We start from the raw sequence: 23,035 nt of genomic DNA, 5'->3' as shown, positions 1-23,035 counted from the left end.
CAGCACTAGCTGCAAAGATACTGAACGTGGCTGGAGGAAGTTAGGGAATAATACTGATTAGATCTAGGGAGGCTTTTAATTTTCTCAATTGTAAATTTGGAATTCAGACAAAATGTTACATGTTGTACTTTCCAAATCTAAAACGTCATGGTTCGATATCTTATTTCTTCAAAACTATAACAATCATTCTTTAAAGTATCTTTTGTCTGTTAATCTCTAAAAATCTGAAAGAACATCCTGGAACTTCCAACTGAAAAAGGTCAAACGGGGTCATCTCCAAAACCCCAATACAATATAAGGGAATGAACAGATATATAAGCCAACGACCATGAGGAAAATGGGACAGAAGCCATCAGAAGAGTGTTTTTAAATAAATTACTGAGGGAATTCCCTGGTGGTCCAGTGGTTAAGACTTTGCCTACCAATGCAGGGGTGCAGGTTCAATCCCTGGTTGGGGAGCTAAGATGTATATGTATATGTGTAGGTGTATACCTGGAATACCACACAAGACACATTGCCTCCTGAGAAGAAAATCAGGTGCTTAAGGAACAATAACAGGAGGTTATCCTTCTGAACCTTTTCAATATTGAATCATGTGAATGCATAGTGTATTCTAAAAGTAAATACCAATTAAATTTTAAACATTAAAAAAATAAGTAGGGGGCCTCCCTGGTGGCGCAGTGGTTGAGAGTCCGCCTGCCGATGCAGGGGACACGGGTTCGTGCCCCGGTCCGGGAAGATCCCACATGCCGCGGAGCGCCTGGGCCCGTGAGCCATGGCCGCTGAGCCTGCGCGTCTGGAGCCTGTGCTCCACAACGGGAGAGGCCACAACAGTGAGAGGCCTGCGTACCACAAAAAAAAAAAAAAAAAAAAAAAAGTAGGGCTTCCCTGGTGGCACAGTGGTTGAGAATCTGCTTGCCAATGCAGGGGACACGGGTTTGAGCCTGGTCTGGGAAGATCCCACATGCCGTGGAGCAACTGGGCCCGTGAGCCACAACTACTGAGCCTGTGCGTCTGGAGCCTGTGCTATGCAACAAGAGAGTCCGCGATAGTGAGAGGGCCACGATAGTGAGAGGCCCGCGCGCCACGATAAAGAGTGGCCCCCACTTGCCACAACTAGAGAAAGCCCTCGCACAGAAACAAACACCCAACACAGCCGAAAATAAATAAATAAATAAATAAATAATAAAAATAAAGGAATTCCCTTAAAAAAAAGCCAACAACAACGACAAGCCCTAAATAAATAAATAAATAAATATTTTTGAAAAGAATAACTGCAGGGAGAAATAGGTGGACCAAGGGACTCTTGCTTTTCATTATAAAACCCCCGGTTGTATTTGATTTTTAAAACTATGTCCATCTCTCTCTCACACACACACACGTGCACGCACAGTGAATTTTTATTTGCCTATCATTGTCTGCCTAATACAGTCTTATCCATTTTTCATGATTCTGGTACAGCAAACTTTCTGTGAAACTTTTCCTGACACCAGCCAAACTCCTGCAGAGTTAGTCAGTTCTCCTATGGGATTCCAGAGCATCATCCGCCTGTCATTATTATACTATTTTTCTTTCATATTTTATTATTTAGTTACATGCTTGCCTCCTCCACTAAACTAAGTGATCCTCTAAGTCAGGAACTATGCCACGTCTCCAGACCTCTGGTGCTGTCTGCCTTTTGGATTTGCTGCTGCTTGCCTTTGAATGAACTGCATCTAGGACTTAAGGGGTCAGCATATTCTCTAAGTGGGGAAATGTTCCTAGAACTCATGGGAGAGCAGAAGCAAGCTGGAAAGTGTTTGAGAACAGCTACTGGAGCAACAGGAACCACTACACAGGTCAGAGAAGAGGATAGCCAGCTTAGGGTGGGGAAGGCAGGTGGGTTCACATTCTTCCTGTCATTCTTCCTTGCCACTTGACACCATAAAATAAACTTAGTCCACAGTTTAAAGACAGAAAATCAGAAAGACAAAGTGAGTGGGGGAAAAAATGGTGGCTTGGTAGAGGAAGGGAGATAAGTCTCTCAGGAAAATCATAAAGACAGATTTATGTGTTTGAGAACAAAGTGGAAGCAGTAGATTGTTACAAGTATCAAAGTTCAGAGTCAAGGATAGGGGGCCACAGCATGTGCTATTGTCAGGTATATACTATGTGCTAGAAAAAATGATCTAGAAATTACTGTTTCTTAAACATCTACTAGGTGCTAGTTCCCCAACCACCCCTTTAAGGTTTTTTATATCTCATTATTCTGTGTAACAAATATAATAAGTTGAAATCAATAATTATTCCCATTTTACTGGTGACAAAATGGAGGCTCAAAAAAGTTAAGTAATTTGCTGACATCATGTGATCAGAAAGTGGCTGAGATGGACTTGTACTTGTCTGTTAAATATCATTTCTTTTGTGAATTCCTACTCATGATACTAAGTCTGGTTCAAATGTGCCTTCTCAATGAAGCCTTCTCTGATCTTTCCAACCAAAAATGACTATAGATGCTTCAACTTTATTTCTCGTAATTTTAAGATTCCAATTTATATTACATTTCTTTGTATATTTGCCTTCAATCTTCCAGCAGATTTTGTGTTTCTTGAAGGAAAGAACAAGCTCCTGTAGAACTGAAAATATTCTTTCTATTGTGGAAAAATCTAGTGGTTCAATGAGACTCTCTGAGTTATTTGCTAGACTTAGAAAAGTCAAAGTTCTATATTTGTCCCTAAACTGCATAACAAAGTTTTCAATTAAAATTTTAAAAATGTATCATTGATATTTTCCAAAGTTTTGTTCTTATTAGTGATTTATATTCTGCTTCAATGTCCCTGATACCAATTATATTATAGAGTGTCAAAGAATTTCACACATTCCTAATTTGGAAGCTTTACAGCAGTACTTTGCGAGCTAAAGAAAGCATAATGGAGAAGTGAAGAAAAAAGTATTAGTGAAATAAAGTCATGAAAAATTTTAAAACTAATAATAAAACCCATGTGAAAGTATGTAATGTCATGATCAGTTCTAGCACTACATAAAATTAAAAATTTGAAGGCAAATGTACTTAACAATAATCTTTTGTAAGGCAGCACTGAAGATTTTAGAATTTTAGATTAAAAAGTCTTAACTGTATTTTCACAAAGTTTCAGAGCTTCTGGCCAAATGAACAGATACAATTAAAATTTTGAGGATCCAGCATCGTAAAATGTACAGTGGTCATCACTTTGCAGAGTTACAGACAATTTTAATTATTTGTCTTGGTACAGAGTTCACAGAGCAGAAGTAAATATGCTATATGTTTTTGTAAAAGGAATCATGTTTAGGCAACAATAGCTTAATTGAAGTAAATCTTTTCTCAGAAGTAAAGTTTTAACTTGCATAAAACTTTTAAGTATTAGTTAGACAACTTGTTAAATCCACTCAGGTAAACAGCACTTTTAAATCCCCATAAAATTTCTTAAAATCATCCTGGCTATGTACCTAAATACATATAAATACAAAGCATTCTTAGCAATTAACTGGACAGTACGGGGTAAATGTGATGAGCAAGGAATTCACTGTGCTACCTCAATTAATGCTAATGAGAGTTGTGTAGTTAATTCCCTCACGCTGCTCTTAATTTTCATCTCCTCTGTGAAGTCTATTCCAAAACATTTAATTTTTACATCCTATTCCCAGCCCATGACAATTTTTACTTACCTCAGTAATGAAGGCTTTGGCTGTGGCAGGATTCATAACAAGGATGGCTCGCCTAAGAGTGTCTCGATAGCGATTCAATTCCTCTATTCTCATGGTATCAAAGAGAGTGGTGATCATTTTATTGATGTTGTTTTCTACCTTCTGAAGTGCAACATCCATCCCCTGCTGAGACACTTTGTCCAAAAACTCCTGTATTCCACGGATATCTAGGAACAGCAAAAGCCCATCAAAATGTGAATTACAGCACAGAAGGGAGAGAAAAGCTATTTCACTTACATCGTAATAGTTTATTCTTCTACACTGTAGGCTGTTTAAACTTCTAATTGAGGAGCTGATGGAACTCTCAAATATGTTTAAGGTTGAGAAAAGACGATTTAAGGTGTTTGCGTGAAAAATGTAGGGATTGTTATTTTTTAAATTAATTTTTCTCCACTGAGCATTCTAAATTATCTCACCTCTGGAAGATGTTAGAACAGAGTAGAGGGTAGTGATGGGGAAGATCCTCACTTCCCTAAAGCAAATGTGAGATAAGAAAGTACATTCCTTATTTTTCCTCAGTATTAAAGAGTGGTATTAACCTCAGGCAAAACATGAATGCCATTAATGGCTGATGAATCTGAATCAAGATTACTACCATTTCTTAAAATAGGCAACGATATCACTAAACTTGACATTTTCAATCTTAATTGAAAGACGGTTTTGAGAGGTTATTTTCAAAGGGTCTCAGGTCACTTAGACCACGAATAAAACAGCTACATTTTTGCCTGTTTTATGAGTACTACCTCCTTAGCTCAAATCTGGCCAACTTGGTAGAGATTGGTTTTTTTTCCAGGAGTATGGGAATGTACTTTGCATGTAAAAATATAAATTTTAACAAAATATTCACACACCCATTCCAAAATAAAAAAAATTTCTGAAAGATTATCAAATAAAAAATTGTGTCCATTTCACATCTAAGTAAGGAGGGTAAAATACAGTCTAAATAAAGTGTTTATAAACTTGTATTTTGATGTATATTTAAGTAACAATAAGTGCCTGAAATGTTACAAATATTTTTCCTAGTGCCACATTGGCTGTTTATAGAAGAAGGGATCTAAACATTGATAAATATGATTGGAAGATGTACCCGGCACAATACAATCTTAATACAGCAGACTGCTTTGACTATAAAGTACTGTTTATTTTTCTGTATATGCTCATGACATAAAATGTTAAAAGGGAAAAAACTAGTGAAAGATAAGGAGTGAATGAAATTGTAGGTTGCTTATTATGAATGGACTATATCTCAAAATTCCTTAATGTGGAAGGCTGCAGGCACGTAAAATTTACCTCTCAAGGACAATAACAAGGTCATGTGTTTTTCAATACATTAGCAATTAAAAGCCATATATAAGCCAATAGAGTAAGAAACAGTCACAAATTTAGAAACTAACATTTGCTCATAACCAGAGTTTATATTTGCAAGTTTATAAATTAATACTAATAATTTTAAAATTTGCTTTCTTCTTATGATCTGGTTTATTTTAAAACAATTACTATGAACACTATATGTCTAGTTATCTGATGACTCTCAAACTCTTCAGAATAGATAACTGTATAAATTCTACCTTACATTCCTTATTCCTAATTAAATTATAAACCCAGGATGTCAGCATCACAGTAGCTTAAAAGAACAAAGACTCATCTAGAGCAGAACAAGAGATAAAAGAGCTGGAATAATAAAGGTATTATGTACTCATTAAATATCCAGGTCAGAAAGTTCCTGAGGATATAAGGTATTCAAGCATGGATTAAACAAAGGTTTAGATCTGATGAAATTTAGCAGATACAGGTAGACATAGAACAGGACTATGTTCGCACTCAAGCAGGCCTTCTCAAACTTTGCTGTGAATCAGAATAGCTTGGAAATCTTATTAAAAATGCAGAAGGCTGGACCCTACCCCAGAACCAGTATGCCTTTAAACTATGTGTCAGAGCAGATCCTTGATTTTGAATTGTTAAGCTGTTGTTTATTTAGTATGAATCACTTAAAAGTGCAGCTAAATATGACAGAAAAAAACAAAAATAAATTGAAATAGAGATGTTCACAAAACACAGTGTGACCAGAGCATAAGACTCCAAATTACTTACAGTCTTAACTTTGAGAAACAAAAGAAACTGTTTCAAAAAAAATTTGTTGAAACAAATTATTGAAAATTATTGAAATTATTGCCTGTCACCAATGCTACCTGCTAAGAATTCAACAGTGAATACCCTTCCCCACACTGAGACAGGCAATAAACAGGTAAACAAAGTAATGCATACAATTCACACTAAGTGCTGGAAAGGAAACAAGGGTGTGCTCCTCGAGAATAACAGGGTGGGAAGAAGGACCTATTTTAGTTAGAATACTCAAGGAGGTTTCCTCTGGAAAACTGGCATTTAAAGTGTGATCTAAAGGATGAGAAGACATTGCCCAGGCAAGGGGATAGGATGAGAGGACGACAGCTTGGGAGGATGCCCCGAGGCAGTGAAGAGCTTGTGTTTGAAGTACCTAAAGGATTTCTGTGTGGTTGTAGTCCAGCTAGCCAGGGGGAGGGCAGAGTTAGTTGAACCTGTGTGGAGAAACTTCAGATTATGTGGATCCTGGTGAGACACAGAAAGTTTTGATTTTATCCTAAATACAGTTTTAATCTCTTGAAAGTTTTAAGTAGAGGATCTGAATAAGTAGATGATGGGCTATGTGATCATTCAAATTGAGCTTGTAACTGATTTTCCCTTCATTTAAAACAGGATGACTTTTTTAGCTTTTATATTTGACCAGAAATTAAGTACTATATGTATTGTTACTTGGCCAGAAAAGTGATGTGATAAAAGATTGCTATTACGTCTTTGCTTCCTTAGTCTGCAGTTCTGGTTATCACTGCCTAGATAAGTGATTATAAAGTTTTTGAAAATTTTTCTGATCTACGAATGAAGAAATATTTATCTTATAGATGTCTTGAAAGATTAATTAGTGAGGGTGATGGGGTGTGTGTCTGCATGGGAAATCCATTGTAGAGTCTAACACATGGTAGGTGCTATTATTGTTAATAATAGTGCACAATTGCTTGTTAAGGGTCCACCCATTCCTCCCCCCACCAATAGGACAGAATTGCCTAAAATTTACTGATGGACAGTTACCCAAAATAGCAAGCATAATGTTTTAGACTCTTGGAATGCAGGAGTTAAATAAACAATAATAGTTTTGCTTATTTGCGAATAACACCAAACACTCATGATATACAGCAATTGTAAGTCTGACGTGAAAAGGATCTGAATCATACTATTAGCTGCACTGTGGAAAAGTCATTAAAAGAGAGAGTGGATCTTTGGCTTTGTCAGTTCATGAGTATGATCAACTATCACAATTATTCAGTTACATTATCTGCTTAACTGTTAGTTGGAAAAAATGAGTAAAATGCTACAGGTTACAGAAATTTAAAAGATAAGAGGTGATGCTTACATCATAAAGCTTCCAGGCCTGTGGGTGTTACTAGATGTTACTCATTGGTAACAGAAAGTTAAACAGTAGTTTCAGTTGTTGCCAGTGATTATTAATTCTACTGACCAGATAATTATAACAACAGCAAGTTAACTCATGAACACAAGATTAGGACAAAAAACAGAAGTCTTTTTCCCCCTGGGCTCTATAAAGCAACTTGTGGTAGCAGAATACGACCTCCCAAAGATGACCAAGTCCTAATCCCTGGAGTCTGTGAATAGGTTAGGGTTACAAAGCAAAGAGGAATTAATGCTCCAGATGACATTAAGGTTGTCAATCTCTTGACCTTAAGACAGGGAGACATCTCCTATTACTTTGGTGGGACTAGTGTAATCACAGCGTCCTTAAACTTAAAAGAGGGAAGCACAAGAGGAGAGTGGGAGAGCTGACTACTGAAGAATGTGCTGGGCCTTTTGGGAAACTTCAGAGATGACTATTGCTGGCTTTGTGGATGAAAGAAGGAGACCTTGAATGAAGAAATCTGGATAGTCCCTAGAAAATGCAAGAAAATGGGTTCTCCCCAAGAACCTTCAGAAAGGAACACAGCCTTGCTTACTTCTTGATTTTAGCCCACTGCAATCCCATGTCAGACTTCTGATTTACAGAATTGTAAAGTAATAATTTGTATTGTTTAAGCCTCTAAATTTGTGATCACTCATTATACCAGTAATAGAAAACTAATAGAGAAGTATAGTTTAGTCCTTAGGCTGGCATTTTTCAAATTATTGTCTACTGAATTTCATTTTAGGATCATTTGGAGAACTTGTCCTGTCCAAAAGGAAGATTTCTTAGCCTCATCCCATTCCTATGGAATCAGAAATTCTCATGATAAGACCCAGAGATTTTAGCACCTAATAATTTTTAAGAGATCAGTTTGGGAACCAAGGTTCCAATTTCTTAACCTTCTTTCTGTCACAGTCTCCTCTGAGAAAATCATGAAGATCATGGATCCCTTTTCTCCCCAGTAAATGTACATACCCAAAACATTCTGCACACTGCCTAGATTATGGTCTAATCCGTTTGCTTCCCTTAAGGGCGTTATTGGAAAACCTGAAGTAGTATAGTCACTGCCTGTAATGGTTGTTTTTCTATCCATTCTATATAAGAAGGTAGAGTATAGATATTCAACATCTAGTAGTGTGTATTACATCTTATTTAGAGAAACATTTAAAATAAAAATATTAAGAAACTTATAAATACCTTCCTTGATAACCTTTAAGTACTTTCAGCTATTATTTAGACTAACTCTAGTTGTCTTTCAGGCCCAAGAAAAATATCACAAACTGTAGAAGACTGGGTTCCCAGGGAAGTGGAGTCTAAGTTAGAGACTGGAGAATAGGAAGTTTATTAGAGACTACTCTAAGAAATAACACTTGTGCAACAAGGGAAGGGAACAAGGGTCAGCAGAGAGGGAGCTGTGATGCATATCTCAGCAGAGGACTGCACAGAGCTCTGGAAGTGTTATCCCAAGTTAGGGCTGGTGGAAGGAGGGGTTTTATAATCCTGCATAGACTTTGGTCCATGGCTCTCTTCAGCTGAGGGAATTTGGGTGGCACAAGACAGAATGCACAGGAAATTTTCCTTACATTTATGGAGTCAAAGGTTGTTGTTTTGATTTTCAGGGTAATTTGACATGAAAAGTCTTATAAGTCATTGCTAGTCAATATCTCATCTTTATTTTTTAAATTTTAAAAATTATTTTATTTTTATTATTGGGGCATCTTTCTTTTTTAAAACAACATTTTATCTAGGGGAAAACATTACACTTGATGTCAGAAAACCAGGTTTGGATCCTTACTTTGCTACCCACATAGCCGTGTGAACTTAGAATCAATTTCATAGGTGATGTCTGTCGTTTTTACCTTCCCAGTATTTTTTCTCCTTTATTCAAATAACAAAACCTCATTTCTCATTTAAGAAACAAACCTGGACCCATCTCTGTGTTCTTCATGTGCACAACCTTCTATATTCATTAATGGATGGTCATGTGTCCCAGGACAGTTAAATGTGAGCTCTCCATATCTTTGGCCTAAGTAATTAGCTCACAGATAGTCACAGGATTCAAACAAAGATTGAAATTTGATATATGGATAATGAAAAAGAAATGGTCATTCTTTTGTATCACTAGTTGTAACGATGCAGTTTTGGAATTGAGAGAGCCAGTGTGTCTAGTGAGAAGCTGAGAATGCAGCCAACGAGTGAAGTGAAACAAAGGCAAGGCAGCTATTTCTTAGACTTCCCATCTACATGAGTCGATCAAAAAAACATTTTTTCTTTTTTTGCTTACCTAGTTTGAAATGAGCTTCTATCACTCACAAGAGAAAGGGTATTGACTAACACATAGTCTTTTGGTAAACATCTGGTAGTTTGGTAATGAAGGTGAAGGCACAGTTCCTGTTCTTGAAGTACATCCAGTTTCGTGGAGGGAATAACAATTTAAACAAGTAATTGTTTTAATGTGATTAATGCCAATGAAAGAAATGTAACAAAGGAATGGAAGCTTAGGAAAACAGCTAATCACACTTTATCAAGGCAAAAAGAAAATTATATCACCTAATTACTGGGTTATTCTAATAAAAGGAAATAAGGGGTGTGAAATATTAAAGCAGTTTGTAAATTGCAAATTTCTATGCAATGTGCATTTTCATTATCAAGACTTTATAAACCCAGTCAAATGTCCCACTTGTTCTTAATTTTCTTCTGTTCTCTTTTTCTATGGAAAAATGGAAGACAAACAAAAATCACAATAAGGGCTAAAAGTTGATCTAGGTACTACCTTTATAAATTGATATTCTAGCAACCATCGATTTTTGTGATATCTGATTTGTGTTACCTAGTTAGACCAACTTCCTGCAACTGCTCTCCAAGAGGTAATGGATGATTGAAACACAATGATTTGTTTTATTAAATTGTGTAGAATAATGACTTTATTATGATCACTAATGTAAGACTAAGTTTAATATCTCTACTGAAAATGGCTTATAATGTTAATAGATTAAGGTAGAAAAATCCTAGGTGATATTAGGATCTAATGTATAAGCCCATTTCTAAACAGACCCCCAAACCAGAAATATGATATTTTACTGTTCATCCTAAATCAGTAGTCAGCATCTAAATAGATCTCTTTTGGAATCTAGTCTCTGCTTACTATGTGCCAAGCATGAGCAAAACAATCTCTGCCCTCAATGAGCTTGTTATCTATGCATCTGGTGATAACATAGACCCTATTACAGATAGAAGAATCTTACAATACTACTCATTTTCCAAACTGTCGATGCAACTTAAATTTAAGTTGCCACTTAAGTGGCATTCTCTGGAATACATCAAACAGTAATTCTCAGTCTGATCATTGTATTCGAATGACACTTTTAAAATGTTGAATTTGGTAGGAAAAAAGATTTGTCACTGAGGCTTTGCAGGTCTGATTATTTTTTTCCTTCTACTCATCTCTCTCCCTCATTTGAGTAGACTAGGCACATTTAATCATTTTTGATCACTTAATGCATTGAAAACCTCACTTAGCAGGAGACCTCAGTACTTCAGTCAATCTGGGTGTTTCTGAAATTATGACAGAATGCTAAGCTTTAAATTAATATTTAGAATCTTGTGAAATTTTTTTAGATAAAAAGAAATACATCACACTACTGGACGCATGAGATACATCATTAAGTTGAATGGACTTTCCCAACATATGAATGGCAAAGCATAATCTACAATTGCCTTGTTTCCTCAGGGGAAAAAAGGCTTTTAACCAGGGAGTGATTTAAAAATTTTTGTGCAGAAGAACCCTTACTTCTAAAGGGATTTGAGTCGTTAATTATTTCCTTGTCATTTGTGATGTATTTAGAAACTAATGATAATATGTGATGTATTTAGAAAATAATGATAATAATGTGCTGTAGGAGATTTTAAGGTGACACAGTCCAGCAATAGGGATCCACTGAGATTCTCTATTTGATAAGAACTTGTGATTTTAACATTAGATCGTAATGTTACATCATGAAAGTCATTTTTACAGTAATGCTAATCAATATTTTTAGAACATTTTACTGATGAACAAATCCAAAATAGTAGAATATATCATTTTTACATACTGACATAATATAACTAATGAAAACAAAATAGTTCAATAAGATGCTTGGATTAATTATATGCTTACTGATGTACATTGAAGCGAATGAGAGAACTGAAAGCTGGAAAGCAGCCAAATGAGTAATAAATCACTTTAAGACTGTCTAGAGAGACAGTTAATAATATTATAGTCATCAGACATTTGAAAACACCCTCAGGGTAATTATAAACATTTGCAATAAATTAAGAGGAATGTGTCCATTTTATTAAACCTACATCAAGTCTGCATGGAGTAAATACTGTGATTCCTAGGAATGCATTCATGCTGATGTCCATCTAATGTTCATTTCAAAGAGTTCTACCATATGACAATTTAATTGTAAGGAAAGGGTGATGTACTGAAGGGTAGTGCTTAAGTACCTCAGGTCATTCAACTATGTACTGACTCTTAATTTGGGATCATTAAATCAGTGCTTGCAGAATGCAATGAAGTCCATATATAATCCATTCATTAATCCTTAAATTTGAATTTATTTCTTTGTTTTCATGCATATGGATGTCAAAAAATAAATATTTCTGTATATAAAGAGAAATATATTTTCATTTAGTCTTTTCCATGCTAAGATATTCTATCAAAACCTGTTATGTATGTTTAGGTCTCTGATTTTCAGAAATACCTAGTTTAACAAATTATAGTTGATATTTACATATGGCCAGAAGTCTTATTACAAAATAGAAAAGACTATTCTGAAATCTTAAGAAAATGTCAGAAAGGCTAAGAACATAAAAGAAGTCTAAATTGACCCAAGCAAACAAAAACAAACAAATTGAACTAATGAAGAGTATATTTTAAAAACAGTTTAAGAGGGTGAATTATAAAGACAAATATTTATAATTTTAAACATCTAAATTATAATTTAATAATGCTAAATTAAAAAAATTAAATTAATAAGATTAAAATAATCTAATCCATATTTTTTCTTATAAGCAAAGTTTCTTTCGAGCTGACAAGGAAAGCACATGTGTCTACGTATGCCTACCCTTTACCCAGAGGGTCATCATGTAACTCAGGCTGGTGACTGAGAGCCCACCATGCCCCTGAACAAATTATTTGGTTCTGGAATAAGCACAGGACCCAAAGAGAGCCTGAGATTTTATATGTGGATAAATAGCCATATGTATGATATTGATGTATGGACAAAGGGAAAGGGCCTTTTTCTAGTATAATAATCTGTAAGCCTATGCTTGAAGTCACCAATGCCATCTGTCTAGCTTGAGAATGAAGCAAATACATGAACTGAAGTAGAGATGAGGCTATGGTAAGAGGGTATATTTGACTACTTTCAATTATTTCATGTCTCTATGTCATTACTGTTACAAGCTGCTTAGATCCCTGTCATCATATTACCCCTCCAGGCTCCATAACTGCACCCACAGAATAAATCTACAAATAGGTTCATTCCAATATTAAGCTATGGAACCAATATTTGTTTAGGCAAAGGAAATTAAACAACCCAAATAGCTCTTTAGATGAAAGGCACATCAACTTTACTGCTTCTGTCACTCTTGTAAATCAGTTCTATTCAACCCACCCATCCCTGAAATTCAACTTTCCTTTCAATATTCTCAGAATAGAAACCTCCCATTAAAGCAATCTATATGTTTTTATTCTATTTTAAAGATCACCCACTTCTATAACTTTCTGGCTTCTGTACATTGTCAGTTCCAAGACTCCTTGGTTCTGGAATCTAGTTGCTGGCTGTTACATTCAACTAATTCCTTGCTGAGACCTCTCTGACAGTAAGCCTGCCTGGACTACTATCAGTTGCTTCTAATGAGCCTTCCTGGATATTGTATTCCACCTACTTGACCAAACTTCCTCTCAGAGACTTGGTTGAGAGCATAAACAGCAGGCTAAGCAAACTGAGGATGTTGCGAAACTGGAAGGGTAGGGCAATATAATGAGTAATATGATAAAGATTTAACAGAAAATTTTTAAAAGGCATAAATTATGAGAAAACACAATAAGATACAAGTGGTTTCTGTTTTGCTAAAAAGAGGTAAAGGTCTCACCTCTCTAAGGCAATAAGATAGCATGAGACATACTGTGTAACAAATAAATGTGTCAGATTGTATACAGAAATATTGAAAAAGTAAAATAGATAGGGATAAAGGCATTTAGAAAGGTGGACTATCTAAGAAACACACATATCAGGTTGAAAATGGTAAATTCTTAGGCAGTAGAAGACTGAGTTCATGGGATGTAATCATTTCTTTACTTATTGATAAATGGTTACAAGCAAAAGCATTACTTATATTATTCTAGAAATGGATCATTTTGTCCAATATATTTTAAGTTTCATATAGAGAAGAGCTTTCTGCCAATTAGAAATGTCCGGTATCCTTATATGAGACAGGCTCCTTCAGAGTACAGTGAGTTCTCTCTTGCTTGGAGGATTCTGTCAGGGGAAACAATGCTACCAATCAAAGATGTTGAAGGAGATACCTGCTGAAATCTCTTGTTTCCAAATGCCTTATCTAGGAACAAAGCTGGCCTTATCAGAAACACTGGGGAGTGTTAAAATATGTATGTTGCTAGGGCCTACCTTGCAAAAATTCTGATTTCAGGGGTCTATGATGGAGCTGAGGTATGATGATGATTAAAAAGCTCTTCTAGTAATTCTGACCTACTACCAAATTTGGGTTCTAGGTGTCCACTACACTCAATTCTAACCTTTTGTCTATGACTCAATAATTGCTAAGTGATCATGATTCAATGATGGTATTTAGTTTACAATTCTGATAGGCAAATTGATTTTTTCCTTTTTTTCTTTCTCTTCTTTTTACTTTTCAGATATCTAATAGGTTGTTCTGTCTTCTAAATTTTTATTGAGATATAATTTACCTACAATAAAATAAAGAGACCTTACATGTGTAGTTTAAAGAACATTTATTGTGTTCCACTATAACTACCACTCAAAATGAGATACTGAATTTCTGTTACCACACAGAAGTTCCTCTTGTGTCCTTTTCCAGACAGTCCACTCCTGGTCCAGAGATGCAACCACTTTCTGATTTGGATCACCAAGATTAGCTTTGTATGTTACTGGACTTCATATAAAGGGAATAATACAGCATGTATTTCTTTTCTTTCAGGCTTATTTCACTCAAAATTTTGTTGTTGAATATTTCAGCAGTTCATTTCTTCTTACTGCTTAATAGTATTCCATTGTAGGGACATGCCACAATTCCTTGAACCATTTTCAAAATGATGGCATTTGGGTTGTTTCCAGTTTTGGGCATAATGAATAATGCCAATACTAGCATTCTTACATAAGATTTTGTGAGGATATACATTCTCATTTATCTTGGTAAATACCTGGGAGTGAAATGAGTAAGTCATGTAGTAGATGCATACGTAAATTTGTAACGAACTGCCAAAGAGCTTTCCATAGTGGTTGTACATTTTTACATCCAGCCACAAAGTAGGAGAGTTTCAGTTTGCCACATTCTTGTCTACATGTAGTATTGGACTTTAGCCAGCCTAGTAGGTACCGATTAATAGCTCGTTGCTTGTTTTTGTTTTTTTGTTTTTTGTTTTTGTTTTTGCCACACCACTCCACTTGCAGGATCTCAGTTTCCTGACCAGGGATTGAACCCAGGCTATGGCAGCGAAAGCCTGAAATCCTAACCACTAGGCCACCAGGGAACTCCCCAGTATCTAGTTTTAATTTGCATACACCTGTGGACTATGTTCAGCACTTCTTCTTGTGTTTATTGGCCATTTATATATCTTCTTACATGAATTGTCTGCACAAACTTTTTGCGCACTTTCAATTGTGTACTTTTATTGGTGTCTTGTTGCTTTTCTGGAGTTTTGTTTAATTCTCTGAGCTCTTTATACAGCCTATGTATTTACATAAGTTTTTCAGATATATGTATTGGAATTTATTCCCCAGGTTGTAGTTTGCCTATTTATTTTCTTAGTGGTGTTTTTTATGAGCAGAAAATTTTAATTAATACATGGCTCACGCTGCTTGTTGTGCCCTGAGTATTAAAGATCTCTCTCTCTAACTCAGGAGCGTAGTGTTTTCTGCCAGCATCTATGAAATTGAGGCAGGCTAACTCGCTAGCTTGCAAGTAGGGTAAAATCTCAGACCCTTCACAGTTCTTGACAGTATCATATTACAACCCCCAGCGGTAAGCAATACTAGGGAATATAGTTTTTCAACTGGAAGTATTGCTCTCTCAATTTAGAAGGGAGAACATATATTGCATAGGCAAGCGGCTATTTCTGCTGAGGGGTCACCCTACTTTGAGCCAGTGACTGCCCTGTTTCCACGTTTTCAACGATAACGAAACCATCCGAATTGACATACAGTATTTTTCCCTGAATGATGTTAACATGTTGAAGATCTGCAGGCTTAAAGTCAGATATTATCTCTCTTTAATAAAAATGATTCTATACATGTCATTTGTAAACTTAAAAAAAATTTCAGTGTCAGAAATTACTCTTATGTTTTTTCTATTGTATCAAAATAGTCCAGTTGTTGAGAGCAGGGACTATGAGGGAGACTATTAGTGTTTGAATTCAGGCTTCTTGGACTTACTTTTGAGTCACCTGACCTCTTAACTACTTTAGCTTTTTTCATTTGTGGTATAATCATGGCCATCACCAGCATCATCACCATCATCTACCTTACAGAGCTGCTGTGAGGATTAAATGAGATGATACATGTAAAGCAGTTAGAACAGAGCTTGGTTACAATACATGTTCTCTGTAAGATTATCCCTTGCTATATTCTTGGGTGATAGCTCACTGCAACCTGTTTATACTCATTATACATGGTTAGGAGTATAGATAGGCTCTGGTCAGACTTTATATCTCAGTTTTGATGCTTCTTAGCTATGTTTTGTGAACAAGTTACCCATCAGTTGTTTCTGTTTTCCTATTTGTAAAATTGTAAATATTATCTATCTCACATAGCTGTTGAGAAAATTCAATGATACAATGTAAAATATTTATTATACTGCCTGAATAAAAATGCTCAGAAATACTATTTTTTAAATATTTTTATTCCTGCAAGACTTGCTCACACTGTCTATTGGAATGGCCATCTCTCACACACTTAAAGTTAGGTAGGATTCTGAGAGGCAATAATCAAGATCAAAGTCCACCCGTGAAGCCTTCTTTGATCACTGCTGCCTAAATTAAACACTTTCTTCATTGCACACCACTAGCACTCAGTTTGCATCATTCATGACATAACACACTATTTTCTCTATTAAGAGAGTCATATAAATATTTCTCTTTCATTAATTGTAAGCTTCTTAAAAGTAAAGACTACATTCTGTAAAACTTTTAATCTCATGTTTTGTATTTGCACTAAGCAAGTGAGCTATGAACATTTCCTGAATGACATATTTTTAAAAGTTCAACACTTCCTCTTTTCAAGCCTTGTAAAAAATGTCTTGAATCAATCCATTCAAATAAAGTTTCATTTTTTCCCCCTCTTTTCATCCATTTACTTAGAATCAAAGACTTGAATTTTCTTTGTTAAGGAATTTAAAGTAGACTTTTAAACTGTGCCCTTAATCATAATTAACTGCTTTGGAAATAAGTGTTTCTCTAATAAACTGGATAAGAAGCCTAGTCTTTTTCTCTAAGTATATTTTTCTAAGTAAAATACATCTTCAATAACATTTGACTCCAGTAGGCTGCCTGATTCCATCCATGGATGATGCTTAATCCATTCCTTAATGAAAGTAATTCCTGATAACCAAGATAAAAGTCAAGTATAATTCCTATGTTTGAACTTAAAATGCGGACATTGATGAATGGATATGTAAATACATGTAGCCCTCTTCAAGGCACAAGGTATTTGGATAGCTTGATGTTTATTTTGGACTCTAGCCCAGTTCTTTACTAGCAAGATGTATTGTAAGTACTAAAGGAAAATTTTCTTTCATTGAACAAGAGTATTACTGGAAATAATTTTAAAAGTATAAGCAAGGTACTTTTTCATGAATTATTAAATTAAATAATAAATTAAAGTCAAATTTATCATGAGAGTAAAGGAAAATGTTTTTCATAATTCCTAAAACAAACACTGCTTCTAGCAGAGGATACAAATACTGTGATTATAGCATCTTATTTAGTCAAAGGTAACAAAAGAAAAGAGAATGAGGAATTTCAAATGTATGTAAATGAGTATGTGACTATGAATTTAGTGTACATTAAAAAAAATTTACTTCATCAGTAATTAAAATGTCTTTTCTTACAAGCATTTCCTAACTGTAATCCATGTAGGACTTGGAAACAAGCTAACAGGGAATTTTCTTTCCTCATGGACATTTATAATCAAAGAGTAAAGTTCTCATTTTAATGTTGTAAAAAGGTCTTCATCAAAAGTTACTTTTCTTTATTTTACAAGACTATCTTGATAGGACTAACTAAAAAGTGTTTTCTCCCTTTAAAGAAAGATTTAGTGTTTAAAAATTCATTATTTCAAATTATGTTGAGCAGAAGTCATAAGAATACCATTTATGGTTATAAAAACCATAGATAATCTCACTAGAAAAAACTGACAAAAGCATACTCAGTATGTTGATTCCAGAGCTAGAGTTTACTATATTCACTAAATAATCCTATCAGTGACTATCAGATCTGTGTTCCATCTTCACTTTTACTGATGAGCCAATTATTTTTATTTCCTTTTTGTTTATTTTATTCATTTCAGTCTCTTGGTCTTTGTTCTGTGACCCCTCAATAATATGAATTAAGCAACAAAATAAGGATTTCCGTCCTGGGGACAAAGGACTGTGCTTTTAGACAGTGCCACAGACTTACCCATCAAGTTTAATGGAACTCAGCCTCCAAAACCCCATGTGACCTTTGAATATTTAGGGCTAATGTAACTGTCACTTGCTCTCCCTCCCTGGGAGTCCACAGGGGCTCTTATTTGCTGCTTCCCAGATTTCTGCCAACCTGTTTGTGCTCAGTTCTATTGATGCCACTTTTTGGCCCACTCTTGTGTAACTGTTCTCTAATATAGTTCAAAATGCTGAGTAGATTAGGACAAGAGAACTCATTTTTAAATAGTTATTTGCAAGAAAAATAAGTTGCACTGTAGAGTGTAAATCTTCTTAACTTTTTAAAATAAAAATGTAAAAACTAGGCCCATTCATACTGAATAGAAATTTTCTTCTAAGACTCTTTCTTAAGGCAAATCTCTAAGGAAATACATGTTTCAAAATATATGTTCTTTATCAGAATCTTGTTTATTTCCTCTCATTTGAATGTATAGATCTCTACTCCATTTCCTCTCTTCTTGATGACAAAAAAAAGAGAGAGAAACTATACTTGAAAATCTCTGGGATCAGTCAGCTAGAAAGCAGGTAGATTAATTCAGGAAAAAATACTTATACAAAAATAATATTTTTGCTCAGTTTTCTTAATGTAACACAAGTAAAAATATTGAGAGAAAGTGTCTTCTCAAAGTATGGCAAATTTAGGTAAAACGCTTTGTGTTTTACTTTAGAAAGTTGAATAAAATAAGTATTTTTATACTACTCAGTATTTGTGTGAGATTTCATTTTGTAGACAATATGCCAGGATAAATATAAAGTGATATAATTTCAGTGACCTTCAAAGAGTTAAGTACTAAGTAGATATTAAAGTCTACACGAGGGTGTAAGCAAGATACTTCAGATTTTTTTTGAACCAAAAAATAGAAAAGGGCAATTTTTTAAATGTTCCAGGATCTGTCCAAAATGATTTTTTCTTATTAGATAGAGATGTAAATCTTTTTGAAAGAGGAGAAAGACAGTATTGTTTTTATGACTTTCCATTATTTGAAAGATCGAGATATGAACAAAAGATTGAACTTGAGCTATTAACAAAGTTTTCTGTTGTTGCCGCTAGATTTGTAAGAAGAATGTGACAGGACATGAAAACCACAAATAATAATAAGTAAGCTCCTTAAATTTTTCAAGATTTTAACTAAGTTACCTGCCATGCAAATACCAGCTTACAAAGCTCATACCAGCAACAAACACTCACCATATTCACTATCATAGAATATAATTAACTTCTGCCAGGCATATTCTGTGACCACTCTCAGGATAACGTCATTTAAGTAGACAGGTGGCCTAACAGAGAGAGTGTAGTCATCATTCCTGTTGCTCCGCGTGACTCCACAGCCACTTCTTGGGGTCCCAGCTGTTGAGCGCTGAATGAAGAGGTGGGGGATGTGCATGGCATCTGCCAAAGACTGGAGGGACCCAGCTGATGTGCAGCCAATGGAGCTGACCAGGGCCAAGATGCCTTGATTCATGAGTTCACAGGCTGCAAGAAAGCACAGTAATATTCAAACGTCAATAGGTTTCATATATTTTCTCTTTTTGAGGAACAGTGAATAAAGCTTACACAGCTATTCTACAACTATGGAAACATTTTTTTTTTAAAGGAACACTCTACATGAGGAGATCCTCCCATTACAAAGTGCTGTTGGAATACAGATCAAGAATTCTATCCTAATTAGCTATTTGACCTCGTGCAAATTTCTCAGCTTCTTTTGGTCTCAGTTTCATCACCTGTAAAGAAGGTAAAATAGCACGAATCTTTCAGGATTATTGTGTGGATGAGAGATAATTCAGTGTCTGTTACTTGTCTCTCGAGTGATAGGAATCCAATTAGAGTGATAGCTATACTTTTAGAATTTTCAATGTATAATTCAGGGAAAAGGTAATTCTTTACTGAGTATATAATACAAGGTTTTAAGAAAAGAGATAATATGCAAACTGGTAAATAAATGAAAGGGGAGATGAAGAGTCTGAGGAAGGAATTTCTAGCCACAGAAAACAGAGCCATTCTGGTATCTAAAACTTTGATGACACTTGTCTCTCCTATTAAACTGGAGAAATGAAAATGTTTTTGTTCTTTTCCTTCTTTATCAGAAACCTCATGGGACTTCTCTGGCAGTCCAGTGGCTAAGACTTCACCTTCCAGTGCAGGGGGTGTGGGTTCAGTCCCTGGTCAGGGAGTTAAGATCCCACATGCTTCGCAGCCAAAAACCAAAACATAAAACAGAAGCAATATTGTAACAAATTCAGTAAAGACTTTTAAAATGGTCCACATCAGAAAAAAAATCTTTAAAAAAAAAGAAAAAAGAAAACTCATGGTGAAATCAAAAGGGAAAACTCATGGTGTACATTTCAGAAACTATCTCATTCTGGTTTCCAACTGAACAATTTCTTATTTCTACTATACGGTTTATGATCTCTGTTTTAATTTCATTTTAAGTATTCTGTGTATGCATATACTCTTACTTCAAAACCTATTTAAAACTAGAAAAAATATAAATTATAAGTAAACATAAAGACACCACATATATAGAAAAAAAGTTCAGAAGTGATATCTCAGAATGTCAATCTTTGAAGTCAAGAGTTTAGAAATAAAATCAAAAGTAAATTTAGAAAGAATCAAGGCAAAATTACTTCCCTTTGAGAAGCTAAGACAACATAATTGTTGTTCCAGTATTAATTCTAGATTTGATGCATTCTAGATATAACATTCTCAGGATTCAAACTTTATTATAGATTGTACATAATTCTTGAAAAATTTGAAAGAAAAGTTAGTCGATAAGTACCTCCATGTGATAAATTGGCCAGTTAATGAAAGCTGACAAAATGAAAGTTTAGAAGTACTATACTAGTGACACACATATAAATATAAAATAAATTTATTATGATTAATGTTAAGCCAACCAACACATACAAAATAAAGTAATAATTACTAGGGACATAATTTTCAAGCATGAGCGAGGTAATATGATTTCAAATAATTGTGAAAGATAGCATCAGGGATCAATGCTTCTTAGACCATAACAGATTGCAGGTGACGTTTCAGTAAAAACCACACATAGAACCTATTTATGTTCATGAATTCAACATTTATAGGAAGCAATACAGATTTATAGTTATACTTTCAATGAATTTATGCAAAAACACTCGTCAAAAGTTTGTTTCACTACAAAGGTAAACAAGACTATTGCTTGTTTATATAAGCTAGTAGAAATTCACTTTTTCAAAAAGATTTTGCTTAAAAACTTGGCTCATTTAGCATTTAATATCAAAATAAGAAAAGTGCCTTAAGGTATACACAGCTGAACTCAATCTTTAGATCACAATAATTTAAAGTGATCAAATGAATGTAAGATTTTATATAAATTTACCACAAAAGTTATAAAGTTATAAATAGAGAGGTTTGATATGAAAAAATCAGTTTCAGTATTATATTCTGTCACATAAAACAATACATGAAAATTATCTATTTTAATCTTCAGATTTAGAAAGATAAACTCTGAAGAGTCATATATTAATCATTCTTTAACAAATTTGCTTTAGTATATAATTTGTGATTTCCTCCTATCAACTATGTTACTTTTATTAACCTCTGTTAGTGAGAACACAAATTAAGCAAATACTAAAAACAATTATATAAGCAAAATGTGTTATTTTAAGATTATTTGCTATTTGGTATTATCCATCTGCTACACATACTAGCAAGAATAACTGAATTTTCCCTATAAAATCAAAGTAAGAATCATCAAATTTGCAATCAGAAAACCATATAATATTAGATCTGAAAAGTAATTTAGAGATCATGTAGTCCAGAATGGAAAATCAGTTTTAACTGCAATGCCAACCGTGACTGTCAGTATGTTCGCATCCTAGAACACTGTTTGAAGAAGGATTCGGAGACTCAAAAAGAGTAGCAAAATCGAGTTAGATTTCTCATAGGAAGAGACTGGGAACCTGCAAGTCATAGACATGCATCCCTCTTATAGTGCCCCCAACCTTCAATGGTTTACGGTTGTTAAGAACACACACAACACCCGCTTCAAAAAAAAAAAAAAAAAAAAAGCAGGTCTCTAACTCATTGTTCAATAGCCTTTTCACCATAGCAAGCAAGGGATATTTACAAACTTAAATTTTTACATGGCAAAGAAAAGATAGAGCTGTCCATCGGGGAAACCTCAATGGAGATTGCCTATCCTCATGTTTGTAAAAAGCAGTAGTCCCAATATAGAGAGAAAAAAAAAAAAGCTCACACATCTAAAATAGACTGGTACTTGTTGACAGTTGGAAACATTAAGAATAGGTCTGCAAGGCAACCTGGCAGAGCTATATATGATGCCCATTTTGTCCATTTTACCAAAATAAAATGTTGGTTGAAGCAGAGAAATTGATTTCCTCTGGGCATCGACACTTCCTAGGGCCCTATATAAAAGTTAGTATAAAAAAAGAGACTCATGACAGCAGAAGACAGATTTGAGAAAATAAAGGGCTATACCAAGAACAGAAACAAAGCCTAGTGAAGCAGTCTATCTTCTACTATAAGAATTCCATGTCTTGACTGTTAGAGGGCTGCAATATTTAGAGTTTTAGTTACATACAATGCACACGTTAATTCATTACACACAGGGTGAAAACTGAATTTGAAATATCAGCATGTTTATGTGTGTATCCACCACTGTTTTATTATAAGAATCTAAGCCAAGGATTTCTCAATGGCATGCTGCTTTCCCACTGATTACTTCAAGCCCTGTGATTTGCTTAAATTATGCATGCATGTACTCACACACCTCCGAACATATAGAGGATATTGAACAGCTTGCTGGTTTTGTGACTCCAGCTGTCTGAAATTGTAACACTATCAAAGATGTTTGCAGCCTGCATTAATTGCTGAAAGCA

General features: G+C 34.7%; 1 protein-coding gene across 3 annotated transcripts in view; it reads right to left on the bottom strand.

Moving 5' to 3' along the window:
• Positions 1-23,035, bottom strand: part of GRID2 (glutamate ionotropic receptor delta type subunit 2) — a gene marked incomplete at its 3' end in the record, with an annotated part of 1,358,095 nt that overhangs the window by 626,671 nt on the left and 708,389 nt on the right. For 2 of the 3 annotated variants that reach the window (XM_081252684.1, XM_081252683.1), the window contains exons 3-4: positions 19,341-19,625; positions 3,685-3,890 (exon numbers count right to left, since the gene is read on the bottom strand). In XM_081252684.1, coding sequence (XP_081108810.1) covers positions 3,685-3,890; positions 19,341-19,625 — 491 coding nt within the window. The remainder of the gene's footprint in view (positions 1-3,684; positions 3,891-19,340; positions 19,626-23,035) is intronic. The other variant, XM_081252685.1, reaches the window with a different exon arrangement.

The sequence above is a fragment of the Mesoplodon bidens genome, assembly GCF_964165515.1.
Source record: "Mesoplodon bidens genome assembly, chromosome: 1".
Taxonomy (NCBI): Eukaryota; Metazoa; Chordata; class Mammalia; order Artiodactyla; family Ziphiidae; genus Mesoplodon; species Mesoplodon bidens.
This window is presented reverse-complemented; position numbering and strand designations above follow the sequence as displayed.